The sequence below is a fragment of the Puntigrus tetrazona genome, chromosome 7, assembly GCF_018831695.1.
Source record: "Puntigrus tetrazona isolate hp1 chromosome 7, ASM1883169v1, whole genome shotgun sequence".
Classification (NCBI taxonomy): domain Eukaryota; kingdom Metazoa; phylum Chordata; class Actinopteri; order Cypriniformes; family Cyprinidae; genus Puntigrus; species Puntigrus tetrazona.
In genome coordinates, this window is record NC_056705.1 from 23,568,674 (window position 1) to 23,595,115 (window position 26,442).

Below are 26,442 nucleotides of genomic sequence, written 5' to 3' on the forward strand. Positions count from 1 at the left end.
CTTTTTTTCTGTGTTTCGCTGCCTTAATATGTATAGCTGTCAAATTCTGCGCATGTAAATAGGAGGTAAACCCGCCGATCACGGTGTTTTTCCCTTTGAAGAGCTGTGGGTGTGTTTGCACAAAGGCGAAAGAAATAGGTTCTTTTTTCCTTTATGTGGACTAGAGCTGTGTCAGAAGTCTAAAGGATGAGCACAAGTCATTTTTCTTGTCGAAATATGTGGAATCAAATGTTACTTGAAACTGAGTGCGCAGGTTCGTACCTCAGCCAAGACACTGAACTCGAAGGTTTGGGGGTAGGATAGGGCAAGAGGCAATATAAATAGAGTGTTTCGATATAAGAGGTCTGATAGGTTATTCTGGCATCTATGCTCCATGTGCAAATGAAAGACATAGAAGCAATAAACTATGTGTTGTGGGCCGTTTTTAAAAATGTTTGATTTGCACTTATCGCCATTTAATATTATTGAGTTGTTAATTTTGTTACATGTTTACAACTGGTTTTCTAATAAAAGATCATGCAGAAACGCAACGTCGATTGGCATGGTGTCCCGCAAACACGAAATACACATCGAGACCTGAGGATATCACACCTTGTAATTTATGCCCCCATGCATATGCAAGCGAGGGACTTGCTAGTCAGTCGGGTAATGAAGGAAACAAGGTAGTTAAAAGTTTTCTCAGCCAAATTAAGAAAGCTAATCATTAATCGGTTACAAAGCAGATGCAATGCTCTTCTGGCACTTCAAGCCATTCTCTGTTTCGCTCACTGCAAGTGAGGACTGGAGGTAAGACCTGCTTTTTATTAACACGATATGAGAAAACAAAAAACAAAAAAACGAAGATTTTGTTGCAGTCCACCGTGACGTTAATTTTCAGAGCTGTTGTCGTCGCTTTAAATGATTTGCGTTGCTAGCGTTATCCGGCTTAAAACGACCCCTTCGCTGTTGGCTGCAGTACAGCGGCTTTATTAGTTTTATTTGTGTTTGTTCTTCGTTCACTGATGTAATTGTTGAATAATTGGTTGTTTTTTTGTTTTCATGTGACCCCCTGGGTAAGCACAGAATTAAAAAAGAAAAAAGCTTTTAGCCTAAATCCTGTACCTATCGCTGAAAACGCTGCTGAAGTAACTCGACGCGCGACGTGACATTACATTAATGAGGTGTAAGTACACGAGTTTAACATTAACTGAGGGAGAAGTGGTTTCACGCCACGCTTAATTTTCTCTCTGAGGGACGCTCGTCGTCGTTTAATTTTTACAAAGTTTCACATATAAATAAATGATCGGGCTTGCTGGAGAATGATATTTACATCACACGACGAACTTTGTGGCTTTGAGGAAAAATATGCAGCCTCTAGCCTATATCAACACAAAACACGAAGTGCACCTTTAACGGAAATCCACTGAGTCAGTCTTTTAGAGGAACTTGCTTAAAACTTTCATTTTACATCAAAATAAAACAGACTGAGCTTTGAAGCAAAGCGTGAATGCTAAAATGATTTTTTTGTCTTAAGTATGAAGGCCACTGTTGTCTTGATGGAGTCTCTGAGCGCTTGGTTCATCGCACTGAGTGTAAGTTCTCTTAGATAGACTTTTTCTCTGTGCTATATTAATGTTTATCACTCCACATGATTTACCTTCGCGAGTAATCGCTTTCTGTTTTAGGTCCTGTCTCAGAACATTTTGCTTTCTGAGAGCGCTCATCTTAAAATTGGTGTTCCAGAAAACTATGATGGTATTTTCCCATGGTACCTCACCAAGGTGAGTTCTTTCTGCGAGGAGGACAAAATGACTTTGGAAAGTTTACGTGTTAGTAGAAGCTTTGGCCTGGCTTATTTTGCATACGTCTATAGTGTAACGAATAAATAAAATAACTACTACACCGACTATTATTTCAGTTATACATAAAATGCAACTATTATAACAATTATTATTATTATTATTACGAGCACAGTTGAATCAAGTAATTCATCCAGTAACTGAAATGTGTGTAAACAGATGAAAAGGGGAAGAGCTGAGAAGGTTAAAGGAGTGTTCCACACTTAATACAAGATTATACAGGTTGCCAATTTGCCTAGCTGTGTTTTTTGTCGACTAGATTGATGAAAATGGCATTTCAAGTAATGAAGACGATCTTCTCTCTTTCATATTACGCAGGTGTACAGTTATTTAGTCTTGACAGACGAGCTGATGTAATTTTCAAGAGTGTGCGGATGTGACCAAGGCTCTGAACATTTCAGTCCAGCTAAGAATTGTAGGCAGCTCAGACTCTGATTGCTAAAAAAACCACTGAGTGAAAGAAATATTTGTGTATGGTATTTATAGACTATACATTCAGTGGTTAAAATGGACTGTCCTTGTGCCGTGAATGACTAAAGAGTTCCATGAATGTATTAATGACGGCTTCTAAAAGCAACATAGAGAAAGGACTTAAAAAGCAGAACATTGAACATGCCATTCAATAAACCCTACACCCCATTTCCCAGAGCACTCAGAACTCAAGGTGTAATTATGAGCAGGCATTCACGCACAAACCAGTCGTCACCAGACTAAATATGGTGCTCCTGTACAATGCCTTACTTCAAACCCTGTGTCAGACATCTTTACCAGATGTCATTTAGTAATAGCCCGGTTGCTCTCCAAAAAGCTTTTCGCTTTGACACAGTAATTGGCGGCATTTCTGAAGGACTGTTTGGGTCCTAGTTCTTCTCGTTCATCATTTTCTGCATCTGACGCCATGCTATCAAAACAGTCTCTGTTCAGTGTCCAAATCAAGTATAATGGCCTACATGCGAGTGGGTGGATAATTACGTGCCCCCTGTGTGATCACTGAAAGAACGAAATGATGGCTACATAATATTTGTTTAGGCTAACAAAAATAAGTGACACATTATGCTTTTCTTTTTCCTTTTTTTTTCTTCTAGCTTGTCTAGTATTGTGTTCTGGCTGCAGGCGCCACAGATAGAACTGATCAATTTCAGTTAGCTTTTTTACCACAGTCAGTGAAAACAACCAAGCATGGGTTTAAAAGACTCCGTTCCCTGGATGTCCTGCGCAGACGTGTAGGCAGCATTTCAGATTCAGCGCCGCACGGGTCATGCTGCGTGCAATTAGCACTTCAATCAATCTTTACCTTTCCTAATAAACACTCAATGGCACGCTGTTCTAAATATGCCAGGCAAGCGTGGAAAAAAACTATTCAGAGAGATACATTCCAGGAACTAGACAGAAGAATTACAATTCTGGCCAGGCAGATGGGAATATTTGGCATGACACTGACTGTTCAGGTTTGTGTGCTATTTAAGATATGCGACGACGCATGCACACCGTGCCCTGTATAGGATGTGCCAGTGCTGAACACAAAGCACTTGGAGCCTCATGCCCAGCTTAATTCTGAATCTCTATGTGCATTGGTGTCAACCGCTGAGCCACATAACTTCTGTCAACAGCAGCAGTCACGTTCATTCACAGACGTAGAGAACGGTCAGCCAAACATCATTACCGTCTCACTGACCGCTTCTGCTACTCAACCGGTGTTTACACCAACAGCCATTAATGTGCTCTTCAAGTGCTCTTTTTCGTAAATGTCTTAATTGCGATTTCCGGGCACACAGATGACCGAGCCAAGTTCTATATTTACAAGTGGGAACTTGTATTTACTCGATGGTACACGGTGCTGAGTTGTGACTCTGGAAGGAGCATGCCGATGTAAAACATGGCGGAAACACTGATGAAACCTATAAAGAGAGCAGTGAACGGAAAGCAAGTCTGTAGGGAATAGTGTTTATTAACTTTGACATATGGTCTTGGTTGTGATACCCTGTACAGTAAGTAAGTGACAGAAATTAATTATATAATTAAGAATTCTGGTGTTGTTGGATTATGACTCACTATATAGTTCATTTGTTTTGTTTAGGGTGCATCCATGTTATGTTTCCAACTTGAATTCCTGTGGTCATTGTAAAGAATGGCTCCGTTTCCCAGCAAGTGCACTTGAAAGCAGCAAAATGCGATTTAATCAAGCAGCTCGTATCATCAGCCGATTAAAAATGTAGCTTGTTCAGCTTGTCCAAATAGCTTCTACATCCAGATAACTGGTTAAATTATGGCTGAGTAATTAATAAAAAAAATGCTGCAATAAAATAACTGTGAAGGGCGTGTGTTTAAATATAGTACCACTGAGGCAAATGTTATTTTCAACAATGTGTTTTTGCAGAGTGGAACATTGTAACTAATTACAGAACGCATTGACACGGCCGATTCGGATGCATTTAAATGTCATCTGCTCAAAATGCCAGAGTTTTGTTTAGCGCAGACATTTTTATTGTTACCAGCAAAGTACACACATGATGTAAATAAGATATGCTTCCTGTAGAGCAGACAGCTAAATTGACTGTCTGCTGGGGTTTTTTCACTGAAATGATTCTGAAAGTTCGTTTTCACTGAAAGTTTTTCATGTTATTAAAAAGACAACCAGCCATCTATACCATGAAAAATATAGGAACTGACAACCGAAGAAACGACGCCAGTGCAGCAATCATGTGAAAAGCTAGTGATTTTTTTAATAGAAATCAGGTAACTGAGCATATCAGACCTAAGGAGCTTAAAGCCCTTGGTGGAGTGGGTGGGTTTTGTGTTATAAATAAATACTATTCTTTTAAATACAGATATGACTGTATCGTTAAGAAGAGTACACTGATATCCAATACAGAAATTGCATTTATGCCACGTGTAAATGCATAGAACATACAGTTTCAGTTTATGGATATTTATAATTTGTGGTTTTATATATTGATCATATTTTGATTTTACAGTTGCCAGATCTCCCCCTGACCTACTCAGATCTGTCTGTAAGTGGTGATGATGAAGGGATTTTGGGGTGGAGTCAGGCTTCTCTATGCCCTTAAACCTCTGGACAGAGAGAAGCAGCCGTCCTACTCCTTGCAGGTGCGGAATCATAAGCGAATTTCATTTAAGTTAAAAATCAACCGATAAAGTAACCTTCCTTTTTTATGTTAGACACATATTTATTAAGTTTGTTTTTTTTATGTCACTTGTGTTTGTCATTCATTCTTTTAAAATGAGCCTAAATTCAGCATTGACTGCTACAGCACATGGCGTCTTGAGTGTCTCCTGATGTTTTTATCTGGAACGCGTCGCCACTCAGTTCAGTTTATGGAAAAACCCACGCCCAATACATCCGGTGGCAGCCCAAAATAGCAAATTCTGAAGAAAACCGCAGGCCAATAAACGAACCAAAAAGGGTTGAGCTCTAATAAGACACGCTGCTCGAGTGATTTGACCCGCGTGTGTTTTTTTCCCAGGTGTCCTTCACAAAATCCATGCACACTCAGAGCTTTACTGTCGAGGTGTGCGTCATTGATAAGAACGACAACGTGCCGGTGTTCTTGGAAGAGAGCATGAGAGGCAGCGTGCAGCTGGGGCTTCTCAAAGGTGGGTGGGAAGAGAGCGCAGCAGGCCTGCGCTGGAGAACTTCCTTTGCTTGATGCTCATCCTAATTGCCTTGACTTTTTCTTCAGTTCTACAGGCGTGCGATGCTAAATGAGATAAACTGTTACTCTGAATGTCATTTCTTATGCCACACCGTAAATTACGAGTAGCGTAGTAGCGTGGAAATAGCTCAGTGTGGCATAATTGAATGGTATTTTGTTTCATTTTCGTTCGATAATGGGATGCACGAAGAGCCTATTGGATGTGAGGACAAGATGTTTTACCTGCGCATCATCATTTTGATGACAGATGAAATGTCCTTGAAGCACTAACCCTCACGTATTCTTCGGGTTTTTGAATGTTTTCTCAGAAACGCTAACAGAGATCAGAATGAATAACAAGACCAAAATGAAAAATGCTTTTGCTCAGTAATGCTCAGAGATTACTCATCTCCTATTTTAAGAACATAACAATAAAGAGACTTATGTACTCGTGACCTCAGAGGGTTCAGGCTAAGAAAGAAAACGAACGTACTTAAGAAGCATTTGTTGATAATGTCAGCCCAGTGAAGTGAGTATATTTCGACGCAGAACATCAGTAACGACTGAATGTCAGCCTAGTTTAGAGATTGTAAGATGTTTTGACTGCTTGATTGCAATCAAACATTAAGAACGGGGCTATTAAAGAAAGCAGAATGCGTTCTGGTTTCAACAAACTCTATAGCCAGCTGTCGACTACTTTACTTTGACTCAGTATTGCCAGTCCCGTTCCTGCCTCTTCTTGCTGTCGTTTCCTGTCTCCTTTCACACTGTATACTAATAAAATGATATAATTGTAAGAAAAGGCTATTTTTGAAATTCCGTTCTCTTAACATGTGAATAAGCACCATTTGCTCATCGGTCTAAATGTGTCGGTTCATCGGATCGTGATAAATAATTCCGATATATATGTGTCTTTGTCACAGGAATCCCGTTCATGCAGGTGGAAGCGCTGGACCGAGACGACAGAAACACCGCCCACGCAGACCTACGTTTCAGTCTTTTGGACCAGATACCTCGCATCCCTGCCAGCCACATGTTCTCCATCGATTCCATCACTGGAGAAGTGTCCCTTACAGAGGATGGTAATAAACTACAGCTGCTTGTGTGTGACTAAGACTGGGATGAATTAATGAATAATGTGCGCAGTGCAGTCAATCGAATCCTGAAAAGTCATAGATTAATACCTACTTTTCTTATAAATTCTGCGTAGTTCCCTCATGCTTTTTTAGCGTCTTGGTGTAAACTGAAAGACAATATCCTTCTCATTTCCTTTTATCGTCCTTCATTCCTCTCAGCCCAATTTCACCATGAAATCAGCTAATAACACTCTCACCGTCTCCTTTCACTGGTCCAATACGCTCTGCTTATTGCATTGTTAAATCAGCTGTTAACAACATTGCCCTTTGGTTTTTTTTTAAACATTGCTGCTAAATTAAAATGATTTTGAAGCAGTGCCAAACCTCACAGAGCTAGAAAAGAAAGATGGCTAATTTGAATGAGTCATCGAGAGCCCGAGCCATCAGGTCAGCTCAGAGGATTCTGGTTCAAATATAACCAAAGCGGCCTGGCATTAGCTCGAGAGAGATAAAACAGACTTAATACGCTCAGAGAGTGTTTGTACACTTGTTTTCACGAGGCAGCGCAAACAATAGATGGTTTTGCAATGTAGATATTTACACATGCTGATGTACCTTGGCAGAAACAGATCTTACCTAAGTGCCTGATCCGCATCTTTGTTGACCCTGGAACATCATTGTGATTAACCAGATTTGAAGAAGCATTTCATGGATTTGGTGAAGTTTAGGCTCACGATCAGTGTTTGTTGCTTGTACAGCAGTGTCATTGACCTAGGTTAGAGATATGAATTAGGTTTGGAGATATGGTCAAGACTAAAACTCATTTTTAGAAGTTTATAGCAGCTTGTAGAAGTTTTTTTTTAAGAAATTGGTCGTACGTTACAGAAGTACATTAGGTGTTACTTAGTAATAAAATAATGAATTGTTAGGTACAGTGTACAGTCTCATAAATCATATGATTCATATTCATGTTGAACTGCAAAACACCTTTTTTCTGCTTTTGAGGGGGAAACCGTGTCAACAGTGTAATTTTAGATGCAACTACACAAATTAATTATGCATGTAATTACAGGATGGTGTTTTCACATAAGTACAATGTAAAAACTTGTATGTACACAATAAGTACGTTATATCAAATGTTACATAATACAAGAATATCTAATGAAAAGTGGGCCCATATATTAAAATAGAAAATTTAAGTTTAAAATTGTAATAATATTTCACAATATTACTGTTTTCATCAAATAAATACAGCATTTGTAAGCTTAAGATGTTCTACATATTTTCCCTTTTGATCTTTGTGGTTCAGCTGTTTGTGTTTTTTTTTTTTTAATGTGTCCATCTGTCCAGGTGCCTCAACTCTCGATCCAGAAATGTGTGGCCGCTACAAGCTGTCTGTGATGGTGCAGGACATGGCCGGCAAGGCCAACGCTTTCTTCTCCACTGGAACTGTGTTAGTGGAGGTGACTGGGAACGCATGGGCCTCACCTGACCCTGTGAGACTGCAGGAGAATCTGCCTGGACCATATCCCATCCCGATCTCACAGGTATGACTAGAGCAGAGGACTCTAGGAGCACTGGCGGCATGAGATATCCTGTATGTGTGTGTATATATATATATATTAACATAGGGGAGTCTGTTTTATATTGAATTCATTCACCTCAAAGGAGAGTGCGGCAGCATCCCACAACTGCACATGGCTTTCATCATGACATGACCTTTTGCTTGATGTTCAGAATTTATATTAGTCACGACTCACTGCCATCCTAACACAGTCACTGTCTATGAAACACCTGATGTCATGATAGTGGATGTGGGGAATCTACTTTCTGCCTCTTAGAGCATATTTGTAACTAATTGTGCATCTGTTTCCTCAGCAAAGGTTTCATTTTTGGTAGAAAGTGTTGCAGTTAGAAATGGTGGTAACCAGTTCTCACTATTAAACAGTTGCTTATTACCCTGCCTGTTATTAACATATTGGCTGTTTATTAATGCTTGTAAAGCACATATTCTGAATAACCATATTCTACATCTCGCTCAATACCTAAATTAACATGTACTATTTATAAGAAGCAGATTAGTTTATTGAGTTAAAATAAAGTGTGGCCAAAATGCTTGAGTACAGCCAGTGATATTTAAGTAAAGTTGATCAGTCTGCAGTGGAAAGTCACGTATGATATGCGTTTGCAGAATAATCTTTTACAGTTATTTGTGGGTTTGTGGCAAAAGATCCTCCTCTCTCCTTCATGGGCGCCTCCTACACACACCAACGCCTTTCCACCCACTAAAATTCCTAGATCGCACACACACACACAAAAAAGCTTTCCTTTCCCAACCAGGGCTATATAGCAGAATAGAAGATTTCTATGTTGCTTTTCATACCTAAATTTTAGGGACAGATTACTTAGAAATTAAAATGTTAGTTTCTTTAAACAACATTTGTAAAAGAATATGTGCTTTTCTGATTTAATTTCTATATTAGTACTACTAGTAGTAGTAGTATTTAACACATGGATACGTTTTATGCAAAAAAAATGTAATGTTGGCGATATGGATGCAGTTTTGCAATTATTGTATTGGTTTTGATATTTGCAACATATTCTTAACCGTATTTTATTATATTAATCTTAATATGAAACTAACATATTAGAACATCCGATTGATATTGCATTATTGTGTTATATTTAAATTCAGTTAAGTCCCTTTTGATACTATTAATATAAAATTAATATAAAAGTGTGTGTGCTGGGTCTGACTTGATGTTTTTCTTTTTTTTTTAAATGGGAAAAGCCTTTTCCCGCCCACTCGTGTGTGCTGTGATGTGCATGTGGGTGGCTGGAGTTACACTGGTTATGAAACAGATTAGTGGTCATGAAGAACTCAAGAGTCTGCGAGTCGTGCATTTCTCTCATAGCAACGCTGCAAGACAGCAGTGCTCTCCTCATTTCATCCTCCATTTTTCTATTTTTAAAACGGGATAGAACCTAAACCTAAAAAAGTTTATCTCAATCCTCTTAACTCCATGTATTCCTACAAAACACTTTTGGTATTTCAGATAAAGAGCTTTATTTGATCATAATGCTTAGTGGATGACTTGGATGTCAGCTTTGTTTGTTTGCTCTCAGTCAAATCCACCAAATACAGGGGTGACACAATTCAGGAGAGCAGCTGAACCCGAGCAGCAACCCATTCTTCATCCCCATTTCATCTTGTGAAACATATTGTGTTTAGCTGATGCCACAATAGTGAAATCACATTTTTCTCTCCTTTTCTGGTTCAAATTGACCCTACATGACAAATCACAGCTCGAGAGTCACAAATTGCTGTTTGTGAGCGAGTGTATACGAGAGACAGATAGGCTGACAGCAGAAGCATTTTGAATTGCCGTGTTTAAATTAAAGTCTGTGGAGAATGTTCAGCTTCAGGCTGAAAAACGTGGCATTGTTCCAGTAAGTTTGTGATTCGTGATACTCTGTAGTTTATTTTGCAATATGCTGGAGTGCTTTAAAAAAGCCTTGCTTAAACACGCTTCGGGGTGCTGGGGTTGCATTTTAGTGAAGTTCGAGAGAAGCTTGATCATTCTGTGCTTCGCACAAGCGTTTGTAAGGAACCACCTAATTGTGTCTAGTTAAGTCGCCACTACTGGAGCTCTTTAACGTCAGGTGGATTCTCATTGACTAGCTTATTACCTGAACATAAAAATCAATCTGACAGCGATTACAGTGTTACTGATACTATGGAAGCTTATTTCTGCCTTCTCTCCATATTTCTCACAATTCTGTGGATATATCACAATTTCTAGATCTAATGTAAACTCAAAGATGTGAGATATAAACATTTTTTTTTTAAACTAAACTGCAAGTTGTAAACTTTTGAACTGCAAAGAAAAAAGTCATTTCAAACTTGTATCTTGCGATTCTGAATTTAGGTTGATTATCACCCTTGGTGTTCAGATATCCACAAAAATCGACTTTTTAAAAAAAAAAAAAAACGTTTATAAGCATAATACATGGCTTCATCATGGATGAGCTGTTTTTGCACTTTGATCAAAGATTCACTCCTATGACTCAGTGAGCATTTCCAAATCAGTAACGCTTGAAGAAGAGGAGCAGGCGGCTACAACCATCATCATAGACACAGTAGTGAATGAGAACATGTGATTCATGTCTGGGACGCCTGCATGATAATAGAATGATATTTCACAGATGTGATTAAATTATTTAGTCTGATCAGAGAAAGGGTGAGTTTCATTCATGATCATAAGAAAACAAAACAGAACAAAAATAATAACGGCCTCCTAGGGCTCCTCAGAATTGTTATCACAAGAATATATTTTCAACATCCAACTGTTAACACGCTCTCTTTTCGTCAGTCCACAGCACTAAACATCAAAGGCATGAACTGACTCGTCCTAAGAGGATTCTATCACTTCTGTCAAAAACAGGCCTTGGAAACTAAATAGATGACATCACCTTAGCCGGTGCTCACCATTTTTAGAACAGCAGGACGACGCACATTAATCTCTTCAAAGCTCTGCTCTTGACGGTTCATAACAGCGTGGGCAGGTCATCTTTTGAGAGGCCCGCTGATATATACAAAGTGCTTGAGTTTGGAGAGCCATCTCCATAACAAAGCGGTTGGAGGGCGAGGTATTGAGGAGATACACATGTCTCCCCTCTACAGGGTCCTCTCCTTCTTCGGTGCGTTTCCACACCCTTTCCAGGAGCGTTTCCATCATTTATCGCAGCCCAGTGGAAAATCCCTCCATCGCGAGGGCAGCTGGTTTGTTTTGGCAGGTGCCGGCTTCACCGCACTTATCAGCAGTGCCTAAACATGCAGGGTTTTCCTCAAACATTGTATCTCATCCTTGTTTAAATCTGATGTCCAAGCCATTTGCATGGTGCTGTCACAGGTGCTGGTGCCCCCCATCCTAATTCTAACATCAGCCTTTGGGTTTACAAGTTAGCTACAGTGGTTTTGATTGGTAATGTTGTGTTTGTGTGTGCGTGTGTGTTTCAGGTGAAGTGGAGTGGAAGTCCAGTTGAGTATAGTCTTGAGGGAGAGTTTCCAGAAATGCTCTTCACTATCAACAGGGAAGGAATCATTTACCTAAATGCTCCTCTGGACAGAGAAACACAGGACCAGGTAAAAGATAAATGTTATGATGTTACGAAAAGAGAAACTCTAAGATGCAGTAGGCAAAACCTTATGTCATTTTGTTGTTCTGTTTTTGAATATGTAAATGATAAGTGAACAAGAATGAGAGTCGATGCTCCAACCTAATTTTTACACCCCAGAATCACTTTTTGATGCTAATTTTGTATCCCTTTATATGTATTTTTTTTAATCAAGTAGTCCAGCTAATGCTTGAGGCGAGTCCTGCATTTAAGCACGTTTTTGACAGCGCACCAAATCCCATGTCATGCTTGAGGATTAAGTGAGCTAGTAAATAAATATTGCACCTAAATATATACCATTCTAAATCCCCATCGTTTGTTACTAATCACAGAGTGCTGTTACATGACTTCACTCCTCCATCTATGTAACTTATTTACGATAGTGGCAGCTCCATTTTATAACCAAACTCACACCAGTAAATTTACAGGACTTATAACCAGCTGTCTGTTGCGTTATACAGTGTAAGAGAGCCCCTCTGCGGCATGTTGTGGCTTTTCATGAATGGTTTTCGGTAATATTCAGAGATGCAGCTATGAGCTTTGCGTAATCTGAAGGTTTAAAAACCAGAGTTACTCCAGACTGTCTGTGTATGTCTCAAATCCTCTCCTCCTTACTGAGGTATAAAGTTTAAACCTTCAGTTGATTAATTCATGTGGAACGCTGTTGTGTCCCGTGTGATAAGACTTTGTGCTTTTTTGTATTTACTTTAATCACTGCCGCTATTGTTAAAGGTGATCACAATACAAGCTTGACGTCAGTTGCACATTCATACAAACAGCAGCCTCAATCACGAACAGAACCTTTCAAGACTCGCTCTATAACTACTAACAGTGTAAACGTATCCATATATGTCTTAAGATGTTCCAGTAAAAATATATATGCAGAATTCTTTTCATCCTATACTCCAAACCACAGATGACTATAGCAGATAACATACTGATTTCTTTGCAACTGAGAACTCACAAGAATGCCTTTTCCCTTTTAGTTTCATATTGACATAGTGGTAGAGAGGCCAGATGGCAGAGAGATTGCTAAGCCCGTGGAGCTGCGAGTGATGGTGGGGGACGCCAATGACAATAGGCCCACGTTCCCACAGATGCAGTACCACACTGTGGTCAAGGAGCTTGCGACTAAAGGTTAAACACACATACTTACAAAGTATATATATGCTATTTAAATACTAAAGCAGGTTTATTGAGTGCTTTGACCTTCTGCTCGCAGGTACAGAGATTCTCACAGTCCAAGCAGCTGACAATGACGACCGAAAGCCGACAAGCGTGCGGATATTTTATCGGCTGGTGGGCCAGATGCCTGAGACTCCCCGGAATTTGTTCCGAGTGGACCGGGACTCGGGAGTGATCACAGTTCAGGCAGACAGCATGGAGGGCACCGCTCCACAGTACACACTCACCATCACGGCAGAGGACGCTAAAGGTCGAACCATCCCCGACACTGCTCAGTGCTAAATTAGTCTAGTAGAATGGCACCACGTAATTCTCATTTCGTGCAATTTTCTCTGATTGGTTTGTGTGATTGTGTGAAATTTCATATTGTGATGCTCAGGCATAATTTCGTTTAACACTTGAGGTAGTTACTGTAGTTATGCAGCATGATTGATGCAGCATAATTGATCTCTGTAATTTTATGGATCCAACTAATGGCTATCGAAATGTCACATCTTTCCACACAGAATGTGGGACTGTAGCGTGTCGGCTGACATAATATGCCATGTAGAGTCTGATATACTGTCACGCAGTAACATTTTAATTTTCTGTCACTTGATGTTAATGCCAGTTAACAGAACTAACAATATTGCTATTTATAGATAATCAATATGTTTTCTGACTTGTTTCTCAGGACTAAACAGCTCCTGCACTGTCATAGTCAAGGTTCTGGATGAAAACAACAACCCACCGATCTTTTCCCATCATGAGGTATGAGCTGTGCACTATGGGTACTGCTGTGTTCCCTGTGATATAGTAATTTCTATTTTGTGGTTTGAGATCAATTCTCTTTAGACGCTGTTGGTGTTTCTGCTGTCACCTCAGTTTTCTCTCTTTATTTCTCTTTATCTGTTAGTGTGTTTGTACAAGACCCGTGTTCTAGAAAATGTGATTTACAGAGACAGATGAGATAAAGAGCTTTCAGGGGGAATCCTTGCTTTAATCTCAGGCTTATGGACATGTAATAATTTAGCTGGGAGTGTTTCTTTTTTTAGTTTTAAGCACTATAAATGGGCAATGTTTACAGCTGTAATTGGATGACACCAATTAAGTTTATTCAGATGAATTCTGATTTTTACCAGTAATGATCTCAGATCTTTCACTGCTTGCCTGTAAGTCGCGTTTTCTTATTTTTTATTATGTCTTGCGCAGATGAAGAGCAGAGTATTGTTTCTACCTAAAGAGTTACACATTTATTTTGTAAGATTGGTCTCCACCCTAACATGTATTACATTTAGGAATTAAACAATTTATCAATTATCAGCCAACTTTATACTATAAATTTTACATTTATTCATATCGGTTTATGTACTTTTCGATTTTTTATATATAGGTTACATATGGATAAAACGGGTTTGGAATGAGACAATAAATCTATTTTTAAATTTTAATAAATGTCCGATGGCAAAAATAAAGCCTATGGTTATTTATGTATTTATTAATTTAGCAGTTAACCATCAAATGAACCATTAACCCATAATTAATATATCTATATTGGGCAGTTAATATCAGTACATAATTGCATTGAGTAAACAAAAAGAAATATAATAGTGATTTAATGTGGAGCATAAGATCAAATGTTTGCAGAACATATCTGAATCTCCTATTTTTAGAAAAACGTATTTTCCTGAGGTGATGTTCTAAATATGACCACTTGCTAATTTGTAGCACTATCTATTTATGGTAGATGAGCGCATATGCAGAACAGCCTTAAGCGTTTATCTTATGTCATCATCTTTGTTCACTGATGCAGCCGAGTTGAATAATAAACAGAAAGATGACTACAGTGACGGGAAGAGATTAGCAAAATGAGAAACGCAGAACAGAGGATGGAGGCAGGCAGTGCTCTCCCGATTTCTGGAAAATACCCTGTGTGTTTACGCCACGTGTTGTGAATAATACAGGAGATGTACGTGGGTGCAGACAGAGTGCTGGTGTGAAGATGGAGGGCAGCAGCAGTGGAGGGTAAAAAGCAGTGCTGGCTTGAATTCAGCAGGTATATTTAGATCCCCTTTGAAAGATGAGGAAGACGTGCCATGTTCTGCATTCTGGAAACATTCGTAAAGCTCTCCTCATTGGCTGTGCGCCTTTCATTTGAATTATGTATCACCTAATTTAGTTGACAATGAATTTTAGGCACCACGAGGCAGCCATAACTTCTTAGAGGAATGATGTTTTGATGAATGGCGCTGTACTTACATTAATGAACAGCACTGTTTTCAGAAGTACACACAAAGACACATACTTTCTTAAAGTAAAAACATTTTTAGAAGGTCATGTCTGTTTGTCAAGGGTTTAGTTGTGAAGTGCTGGGGGTGTGACAGAGTGACTAGCATCTGAATACAGCTCTTCTAAGACTCTGAAGTTCTCAATGTCAGCAAAACTATGCCAAATGGCCAAGGTTGTCTAGTTAGGTGTTGTTAGAACCTGCTGGTCGATTTTTTATTACTACACCTCTGAATTCAGAAAGCGTCTTCCTCCACTGACAGCTATTCTGAGAAAAAGAGGGATTGAGTACAGGGGGCCCACAATATTTTGCATTATTATCATTGTTGAAAATTGCAGTGCTGCTTAATATTTTGTGCTGATTGTATGATGGGGGTGAGGGGGAATATAAATGTCTTTACTGTCACTTTTGATCAATGTATAGATTGTTCATCACCAAAAAAACAAAAATTCTGTCCAAATTCGATAATCACAGAAGATATTTTGAAAAATAAGTAGGTTGAATAAATATTGAGAGTTATTGATTGACTGAATGAACTATGCCTTTAATGAACTACCTCTTTAATTTTCAAAAAGGAAATCTTACCGACGGCAAATCTTGAACATTGTTTATGGATAATATTTCATTAGATTTCATGTGACACATTTTATACATTTAAAGACATTTTCATTTTTATTTTTCATTATTTTAATTAATGAGGGTGCAATGATGCACATTAATAGTACATCCAATATGTAAAGTAGGCCACATTTAGCCAACACTGGCCAATTTTTATCTGTAATCCCTTCTGGCAGGTTGATGTTAAAGGAGTAGTTCAACCAAAAATGAAAATTCTGTCATCATTTATTTATCCTCAAGTAGTTCCAAATCGGGGCCACCATTGACTTCCATTGTAGGAAAAAAAAATGTCTAAATTTTTCATTTTTGGGTGAACTATTACTTTAATGATCCATAAAGTTGGTCACTTTTTAATGATTTCTTTTCTTTTTTATCATAATTACAAACAGTATATTAGAAATCTTAATCACACTTTAAAATAGGGAACACAATCATAATTATCCCTAGAATCTTAATTTGCTGCTTATTAATAAGGTAATTAAGGTAAGGTATGGGGTTGAATTAAGTGATTTAAAATAGGGTCATGGAGGATGAGGCATTGATATGCGCTTTATAAGTTGTAATAAAATATATGTAACAAATGCTATAAGCTACTAGTAAAGATGTGGTCCTTAAATTAAATTGTTTTATTTATTTCCGTCTCTCTAGTATGGACCCTTCCACCTGGCTGAGGACTCCTCAGTGGGCACCACAGTCACTGTAGTGTCAGCATGGGATGCGGATGAGTGGGGTGGAGACAGCTGGCAGGTGGACTACAGACTTGAATCTGGGAACGAGGAGGAGGTTTTCACTCTAGTGACTGACAGACAGAACAATGAAGCTGCCCTCATCCTTGATAAGGTATCATCTCTGCCTGCATATCACTGCCAGTCAAACAGATAAACATCAAACCAAGTTGCACTTGTTGTAAAGAGTCAGCTTTAAAAGCGCATGCATACTCTTCAATAAAGGGGCCGGGAAAAGCTGAAGAAGAACTCCCAGTGGTCTGTTCTTTTTCAGTGAATTAGGAACAAAATCTTGAATTATCACCCTGACACAACGTGATCGTTCTTTGTTTATACAACTTTTAATCTGCGATCTGAAATTGATGTTCTGTCGGAAACTTCTAAACACATCCAAGTCAGCCACATGCAGTTTTGTGAAGTGCTTACAGAATGGGACCGACACTGCAGATACTCATCAAACAAATCGTCAAAATGTATGATTGTTCATACTCTTTAGTTACTATAATTATCTCTGTGTTTACATTCACTGAACAGTTTGATTTATTCTAGCTGGTATTTTTATAGGTAATGTTAAGTACATGATGAGGTTTAAGTGTTACGTTGTTCACCGCTCAGCCCTCAGGAGTTCAAACACTAAATTTCAAATAAAATATTTCACAAAAAGTTTATATACTGTTCAAAAACTGGCACCCTCGCGAACTCAAAATATCATAAGCAATAGCACAGTTGGTCAAAAAATGGCTAATAATGTAAATAAATTACCAGAAAATGTCTAGTATAGTTTGTTTTCAAATGCCGCTGCTGAGGTTTATACATATTATGTGCTTATGTAAAAATACTTTCTGAGGTCATTATATGAAGTCATTATTTAGCAGGCCGTTCATCCAGGGCTCAAGGCCTGATCCACACCGTGACCCACATTCCCTTCAGGTGATGCAGTTGTTCCACTGATTATTGTCACTGGTTCCTTTGATCTTGACTCTGTCCAAACCTTATGTGATATGCGGCAATTTTGATCCATTTCTGACATCTTTTATTCATGTTTGGTCAGAATGCGAGCTGTGAGCTGATGACATTTCAACAAAGGATTCTTGAATCCTTATATTTATTTATTTAGCCATTTGTTTCACCATGTGTTCATCGGTGTTCTTGTGGACTCTACACAACTATCTCTGTTGTTGTTCTGGGACCCAGAAATTAAGTAGATCGTATTATTAATTAGCAAGCACTAATTACAGTATGTCATGTTTGCAGCATGGCTCTCAAGACAACAAATATCTTGTATTTCTTAGTAGAAGAACTGTTTTTAGATAAGCAACAGTAATAAATGGAATTTGCTATCGCCTTGAAGCATGTTTTGGTAGGTTTTTACAGTTGTCAGGAGTTAGTATGAACTATTTTTGTGTTTGTTTTAAGCATGGATGGGCTGAAGATTTGAGAACCTGTGTTCTGAGTGGAGCAAAGAATAGAGTTTTCAGTAACATATTAGAAATGTATTGAATTAGAAAAGAGATGTCAAAGTAACGTGACAAGAACGGTCTCGTTATCCTGACGTCATGAAGTTGAACCTGCAAGGTTGTGGAGAATTGGAGAAGTCTTAACTGGTCTTCTGGTTGCCGTTTGATTTGTAGATCCTAGTTGTACAGGACACTTTTGTTGTGGCTGACTGATTGGTTGACTTAGATAACATCTGGAATAAGAGCAAAGAATGGCAGAACATCAGGGTCTGGTCAGAATGCTGTCTGCTCTTTAAAATACAAGTGAATTAAGTGACTTAATGAATTAAATTAAGTGAAGTTTGGATGTAATATTACTAGTGAAAAAATGGTAATGCTGTTCATTTCAGTCAGTAGCATTAATCTTTTTCTCTCTCTGTCTCTGTTTTTCTCATTTCTGGGAACATAAAACACAGATTCAGCATTTGCACCATCACTGACATCATAATTTGTTCTCAATTATAGTCAAGATGATTTTTTCTACAAACCACCTTCAAAAGGTGAAGCCTTTAGAATTAAGTTAAATGAGAAAAGAAAAATGTAAAGACGACGACTAGAGGTATGGACAAACACAGAGTGTTTTGACATTGGTAACGGCGTGTCTTACCGCCCACTCTCACGTCAACGTTTATCTGCATTTTGTTACCTTTGTATTATAACCCTGTTTTCCTGGAAGACAGCCCAGTGTATGACTTACAGAGTGATGTCAGCAGGTTATGCGCATCCACAGAAATATCTGACCTTCGGTTTGATGAATGACATCAGAGCGTACAATGGGTCATTCAGAACCTGATTTGAACACATTTCACCTTCAGAAATGCATTTTGACACACTGTGATGACCAGTCAGACTATCTCAGTGGGATTTTGTCCTGCCCTTTTAAAAAAACACAACATATACTGGTTAGGTATGTCTTTTTTATGTTCATAATTGCAGAGTGGCTTTTTTTTTGTCTCAAAGTCATCTTCCAGGCATAAAAAAACCATACTGTACTAAGAGCGTGTTCATTTTGTGTGCAGGTGCTAGACTTTGAGCGGGAGAATGAGTACATACTGGTACTGAGCGCTCAGAACCCGGTGGCTCTGGTCCGAGGCAGATACGGACCAGCATCCACAGCAACTGTCACAATTTTTATCGATGACATCAATGAAGGGCCCGTTTTGTCTCAAAGCCATTATGAAGTCACGGTCAGAGAAGGGGAGGAGCCAGGACGTGTCATTGCCACAATCAGAGGTTATGACCCTGACTCCCATCCAATCAGGTAAGCCGATATTTCACTTATTACATTAGTACAACTACCTATCACAATACCAACTGTATCTTTACATCGATTCCTGCTCAATTTCCAGCTGTCACTCACTTTCGTAAACTAGGGATTCTCATATTAATAAATCTCAATCGACACAAAAACCACAATCTCATGGAGGGAAATCACTATTTTCTTAAAAACTAAAACTGTTAATCCAGAGTTGTGTACCTAAATGTAAACACAAAGAAGCATAATTTAACATATCGAAAGTGTCTTAATGTCATTGTCATTTACTGTGGTGTGTTCAGGTTGTGTATTGTACACGATGTACAAGCAGGATCTATCCTGCGTTCAGATGTCGCCACATTATTTCATGTACCTGACATTCTGTTTCCTTGGCTAAACAGCAGGGGAAGTGCATAAAATGGCTGCATCTGGAGTGATTTGAGAGGACTGCCTCAAGAATAGTTATTGGTTTATACAGGTTTCAATCACACATTTTGCAATGGAAGGTGGAAAAGAATCTGAAATACATAAAAAACAGTCATATTGTAAAATGTTATTACAGTAACTGGTTGTTTTAAAATGTAAAACTGATTTTTCAGCAGTCATTACAGCAGTCTCGTGTGTCACGTGATCTTTCAGAAATCATTTTAATATGCTGAAAGCCTAATGTTATCTTTGCAGATGAGTATTTGAACCCCGATATCTTTTGTTGTTGCTGTGTTATAATCCATAATGTTATAATCGAACCCTCAACGTTGTTTCCACAGGTATTCGCTGAGAGGAGACACTAAGAAATATTTCTCCATTGGGAAGTACTCAGGAGAGCTCAAGACGGTCCAGGCTTTGGACAGAGAGGAGAACAGCACCTACACCATGGAGGTGGTGGCTGAAGATGGGCGTAAGAGATATTTTACCCCTCCTCGTGCTGTGCATTCACTGCGGAGGGCTGTCAATTCATGTTGTTTGTTTGAATAAACATGTCCATCAAACTGAAGTTATTATACAGAGCAAGTACAAGAAGAAGATGCTATCAATGCGAGACATCTGGGGAAAATCAACATCCCTCGGCTTTCTCTCTTTCAAAATCATCAGTGCTGCCGAGACTCTTGACATTTCAAAATGCTGTGACAGGCTCTATTCAGTATCAAATCTCATTTAAAAATTCTGGGCCACATCCACATGCCGTGAGAGAAATCTCAGACATTGTAATAACTAGCAGTGAATGAGTCACCAGCTGAGATGTTGCAGTGTGTGTGTGTGTGGTACAGGATTGTACATTATTCCTCCACACCTGAATGTAGGGCGCAGATCAAAGATCTGAGGTGTGAAGGTCACACGGTTCACCTTCCAATTACCTTCTGCCTCCATCAGCGCTCTCAGATGAGAAATAAGTCCAGTCCTGAATGCTCAGTCACAAATGTTTACGGGGGAGAGAAAAAGGAGAGAAATGAGACGAGAACAACAGATATGACTCACAACTGCCTGTCTTACGTGGTCTCGAGTCTTGAAGCAGAGTAGAGAACGAGAGGGAGGGTATAAGAGGAGGGAGAAATAAAGAAACTATAGATGATAGACAAAAATAATACACACTTCGGTATCTGAGAGCTTCTGACCTTCAAGGAATTGTATTTTACTCTGGGCTGCAGAAAAAGATGCATTAAAATAGACAGTAAGGGTTAAAAAGCTGTAAGAAGGAAATTGTCGAAAGCGTTACATATATTTTTATGAATATTTAGATATATGTAAATATAAATAGTATGTACACAACTCTTTCAGCGTGATCTTTTATAGATTGTTGTCATAAACTGTAGTTGTCGGCGAAGAAAGCAGTTTCTGCACTACTTGTGTCACCTAGTGTAATTAAAAAAAAAATAAAGTAAGGATTATTCAAATGTTTAGTACTATATAGGGATAGTCATATAGGGATTGATAGTACACAGCTAAAAGTGACAAATTTTAAGTTTAGCTTACCTTTCAAGTTCTGCATTTTGATTGAATCCCAAACATTCCATTTAAAATGGATCACATCTTTAAAAGCACCGTCAAATGTTTAGGAGTCGTTTGGTATCACAAGTGTTCTGCCAATTATTGTTTAATCTCAAACTATTCCCGTGGGAAAGTCTATTTAAAATGAAGTAATAAAGTGTGACCAAAATTTGAATAAAAATAACATTTTGAGATAACTTTTACTAATTCTATAGTTAAGAGGCTAAAAGTCAGTCTTTACTATGTAGGTTTCACAATATGTTACTACATAAAAATATGAAAAAATGCATGCTTTTGCAGAACAGGTTAAAATGCAAACATTTATCGATATACTGGGGTTTGCTTGTAGGTTTTGTGATTCTGGCTGTTATTTGCAAGATAAATATGTAAAGTTGGACATTTCTTTTCAAATCACTTTTGACTGATGCCATTGAGCTTTGTAGCACTAATCTCAACCTGCACAGCCTTTGATACAGCTCGACCAATATTGAGCATCAGATTGATGTCTGTTTTAAAACATCTCCTGCAGTGAAGAGAGCAAAGAAACAGTGGAAGCAGCAGCTTAATCTAACAACATTTGAAATCCATGAACAATAGCTGAAGTTGCATATTTTTATGAACAGTATATTAATAATTCATGGCTTGATCTCCTGAGCACGGTATAATGAAGCTTTTGCGGCATGGCATACAGTCTGGTTTCTGCGTAATTAATACACTTAAAAGCATAGTTCAAGCAAAAAAAAAATTACATTTTGTCACCATTTACTCACCCTTATGGCAGTCCAAAGCTGAAAGTGAAGATATTTCAAAACATTCCTCAGTCTCTTGAGTCAACGCTCACCAAAACTGTTTGGTTACTAATATTCTTCATTTTTGGAGTGTAAGCGTATATATATATATATATATATATAAGAACAGCAGCCATTTCAAGCAGGAACATGTTCAAATACAGTAAATGCACACTCAATGCAGCTCAAGATTATTTTGTTCTGCCACCTCTTCTCTCCTTCAGGTAATTCCTCTTTGTCGGCCTCCACGCTGGTGACGGTGCACATTCTGGATGTAAATGACAATAGCCCAGTTCTGGTGGGCGATTACTCCTGGAAGTACCTGTGCACTCCTCGCTGGGAGGATCAGGCTCTGGTTCTGGCCTCTCGGGACAGCGATGGGCCCCAGCATGGAGGAAGGCTCAACTTCTCCCTCCGCAGCGACGCCACTGTCCGCCGAAACTGGAAGCTCACTCCCATCAATGGTTTGTCTCTTTTTTAACCCACTTCCAACCCCTCTGCATATTGAATACGTTGCATTTAAAGTGACAAAATCACCCCTATCGCCCAAGAACTACTTTATCCCTCTTTAAAGATCTATTTGTCTGTCAGTCATTTAAAAAAAATACATGTCAGACGATCTTCATGCGCCCAAACCGTCTATTATCACAAGAGCGCTGACATGCCCGGTTACGTTGACCTCCTCTAACAATGACGTCAATGTGGATAAAATTAGAGGTTTGAAAAGAAAAGAACATTTGACTGTAACATCCATGCAGTCAAATTGAGACGTCATCAGAACTGGGTGTAATGCTTTCCACCTGCTGAATCACACACACAGTGCAGGTCTGGGGAAAAGAGCGTACTGACAAAGGAAATTGCCCTCCATGTCTAGTGTCTTCAGACGAATCTGTGTTGGATGTAATAAGCGTAATAGCTGTCTTCCTGATAGCTTCAGGCATCATTAATGTGCCAAGCTCATGCCGGTGAGCAGGTTGACTTAGTTGCAGCATCTGAGTCACGGACTAGAATCTAATAGATTTTGATTCCGTTGTTCACTCATTTTTCTCTTGTGCTCAGTTTTTCTTCCCAGTTTTTGTCTAAGTATTTCTCAAGGTTTTTTTTCCTTGTTGTTAATGAATAAAAAGGCCCCCTCTAGTGACATGGGGTAATTATGTTGCCTTTAATTTATATGATCTCACAGCTGGGGCCGGTTGGTTAAGAGACTAAAAGTGTACTTCCATTGACTTGTCATCTAATTGATCTTTAGACATCCCACAGTGAGTTTCTTTTTTCCACACTCACCTCTCTCTCTTCCTTTCTTACTCATCCAGCTTTACATTCTCCATCATGAAAGCGTGTCGAGAATGATGGTGAGGGATGACGTAGTCTGGCGTCTGTAGGTCTCAATTTATATTTCAGCCCAAACACCCGTCTTTGCTCACGTGACGTTGGTGTCTACTCGTGACACAAACACATCCTCTTCAACATCATCCTCTCCATCATCTCTGATGGTGTTCAGTTACTGAATTCGGTCTGAATTTGAATTAAGATTCAAAATGGCAAAAGTCAATCGCTTGCCAGGACACATCATTAGTAAGGTGTACATGGAATTTGATCGTTTAAAGGAACATGACACTTTTTTGAAAATAGGCTAATTTTCCAACTCCCCTATTAGCTGCAGTTTAGCATAGATCAAGGAATCTGGTTAGACTATTAGCATCACGCTCAAAAATGACTAAAGAGTTTTGATGTTTTTGTTATTTAAAACTTAACTCAACTCAACATTTTTTTTAAATGCTTGAACAGCAAATGACGTGCCCATGGTGATTGAAATACTGATAGGTGATGTATATGGACTACACGTACCCAGAATATGAAGTCTGATCACATATAGTTGTTTTTCTTCATTTGAAAGATTATATAAATATTTAAAGATTGAAATAGATAGAAAAACCACTTGTGCTGCAGTTTTTCGGGTCTCCATGGCAGTTGCATGAATAAAAAAAATATGAACAGGCCCAGTAGATAGTTGTCGTGTACTGTTTATATTGTGTAGAATAAATTTCTTTAAGTGCTTCCACCAGAAGGCTGGAGGCCATGGGCAACATATTGGTCACCTCTGACAAGAGAGATACTTGTGAGAGATAATCCCGTACTAGTTTAGTACTGGTGACCCCTTTAGTCCCCTTTTGACTAGCACATTAAAGGACTCCAGTGTCAAAGGACAGTAGTGGGGCTTCTTGGACCACTGATAAGAGTGAGTAGAGACTGATAACAGCCCCTTGTTTACCGGACTGAGTTCTTACTTTTGCGTCACACGGCCAAAACCTGATTGGGCCCAGTGAGGAGTTTTTCCATAAGCATTGCTTGACTTAGCTTAATGTTCTGTCACCTAATTATTTTTGTTAATGTCGAGGGTAAACATTATAACTGACAAACTTTAAACTTTAAACAGCATCAAATAAAGTTCAAGGTTTGAGTGTTATATGTCATACAGCAAGATTTAGTATGCTGCTAGCATCGTCTTAGTATGTTGCTAACAGATTGTAACACATTACTGGAATATTATAGCACACTGTTTAGCTGTTTTAGCACATATAGGGATACTAACTTGATGCTAGGATTTTATTGCATTGCTAATATTTAAATTGCCAAGCCAGCAGACCAATAACATTGTTATTATGACTAATCTTTCATAGAAATGTAAGCTGGGATGTCGTTTTTTGTTCCACAGATACTCACACCAACCTGTCTTTGAATGTCCCATACCTGCCTCCAGAGGTTTACATCGTACCCTTTACCATCTCAGACAGCAGCTCCCCACCCAGAAGCACTTTCATCAATCTGCCAGGTAACGCACACAGACCAGCACAGAACTAAATGAATGAAAAGGGAGCATGTTTACGTAAAGAACTCAACCATGTACGTCATTTCATTACATTCATGCACTGCATTCACTAGCTGTCTGAACACAATGTTAAATGGACTCGCTGTAGACAGTAATGTTCACTTTAGGTCATAAATGACATTTTTAAATTTAGATCTCTTACAGTGTTCCCCCACGCATAAACAGCGCAATTAAGCCAAATTTCCATGATAAAACAAGCAGGCTTACGTCATTCCCATTATTAAAAATGTACAAATAAGCTTAATGACTGTTCAGTATGAGGATATTTGTGAAACAATTTAGCACTAATGTAGCCATGTTTTCTCATGAAGCTTACTGATATGAGCTTGTGAGAAAAGGTGAGAATGTTTTTCATGTTAAATCAATGTTTATTTAGTTTTTGCCTTCTTTTCCATATTCTCTGGGAGGTACGTTTGAAAAAGTGGATTCGTGCGGTCGAAGTTTAATTCATTAATTACACTACTAGTTAATTAGAAAAGTTTATAAAACAAGCAGTGGTGTTGTACTTAAAGCGGAAACAATATCCTTGAGTCAAAATGGTTGAGAACCAATGCTGTGTGTATTTGTGTCTGCTTGGTCACGCATTCACGTTCATTGGTTTAATAGATTCTCTCTTGAAACATCCTGTTCACAGTCTCCAGTGATGCATGACATGGCCACAGGTGCATGGCTCCTCTCTCTCTTTCCCTGTCACGGTCTCATCTTGTATGACCCTCGTGCTAGTTTCCCACGAGACCTCACCGATGCAATCACCCTCACCTAGTGCTCCATAAATATATCCTATTTCCCTCACCCCTCTAATGCATTTAAAACAAGCTCAATGGTGGCTGTTTCTCTCATGAGTGACGGTTTGCCCATGCAATGTGAGGGGGAACTGTAGAACAGCACCAAAACAGCTTCAGGGCATGCCTACTATCCAGTCAACAGTGGGCATCCTGCTCGGAACACTGGGAGTTATAGGTGAGAGAACGTACAAAGCTCACACAGAACATCCTGAAATTATTGCAAACGGAAGAGGATAACGCGATTTGCAGCTCCCGCAATCACATCTTGTGTTCTTGTTTACAGGCGTCATACTCATTGTTATATTTGTGAGACTGTCCTACCAGAATTCAACACCACCAACCAAAGGCTGCCAGGAACGAGTGCCACTTAAAGTCTCTCTCTAACTTCTGAGAGCTTTTAGATCATTCGGTCACTACAGTTTTAGCATCAACTCTGAGGGATTTCTGTTTTCTAGTTTGCTAACTTTTGATACCATACGATTCGGGTTTTAGTGAACATTATTAGACAATATATAGATTAGCACCACTTCAAAACTTCTCTCTACATGTGATATTTCTATGTTATTTATTTGTTTTTAAGCTTTGTAGTACAGTAGTTTAGGGGTGATTTAAAAATGCGGGATCACTATATAAATAGGTTAATTAATTTTTCCTCTCTGGGTTGCGTGATCGGTGAACTGAAATAAAGAAATAAATCAGAAAA

At 38.8% G+C, this 26,442-nt stretch overlaps 1 protein-coding gene across 1 annotated transcript; it reads left to right on the forward strand.

Annotated features, from left to right (window-relative positions):
- Nucleotides 1–712: 712 nt before the first annotated feature.
- LOC122347881 (cadherin-17-like) lies at nt 713–26,442 on the forward strand. Its single transcript, XM_043243147.1, is given in 19 exon segments — nt 713–786; nt 1,514–1,571; nt 1,665–1,760; nt 4,814–4,878; nt 4,880–4,946; nt 5,324–5,453; nt 6,415–6,573; nt 7,918–8,114; nt 11,588–11,713; nt 12,732–12,882; nt 12,968–13,180; nt 13,604–13,680; nt 16,463–16,654; nt 19,055–19,296; nt 20,058–20,188; nt 22,289–22,528; nt 24,781–24,897; nt 25,798–25,914; nt 26,023–26,442. Coding segments are annotated over 19 exon segments (2,538 nt in total). The 5' UTR covers nt 713–727; the 3' UTR covers nt 26,124–26,442.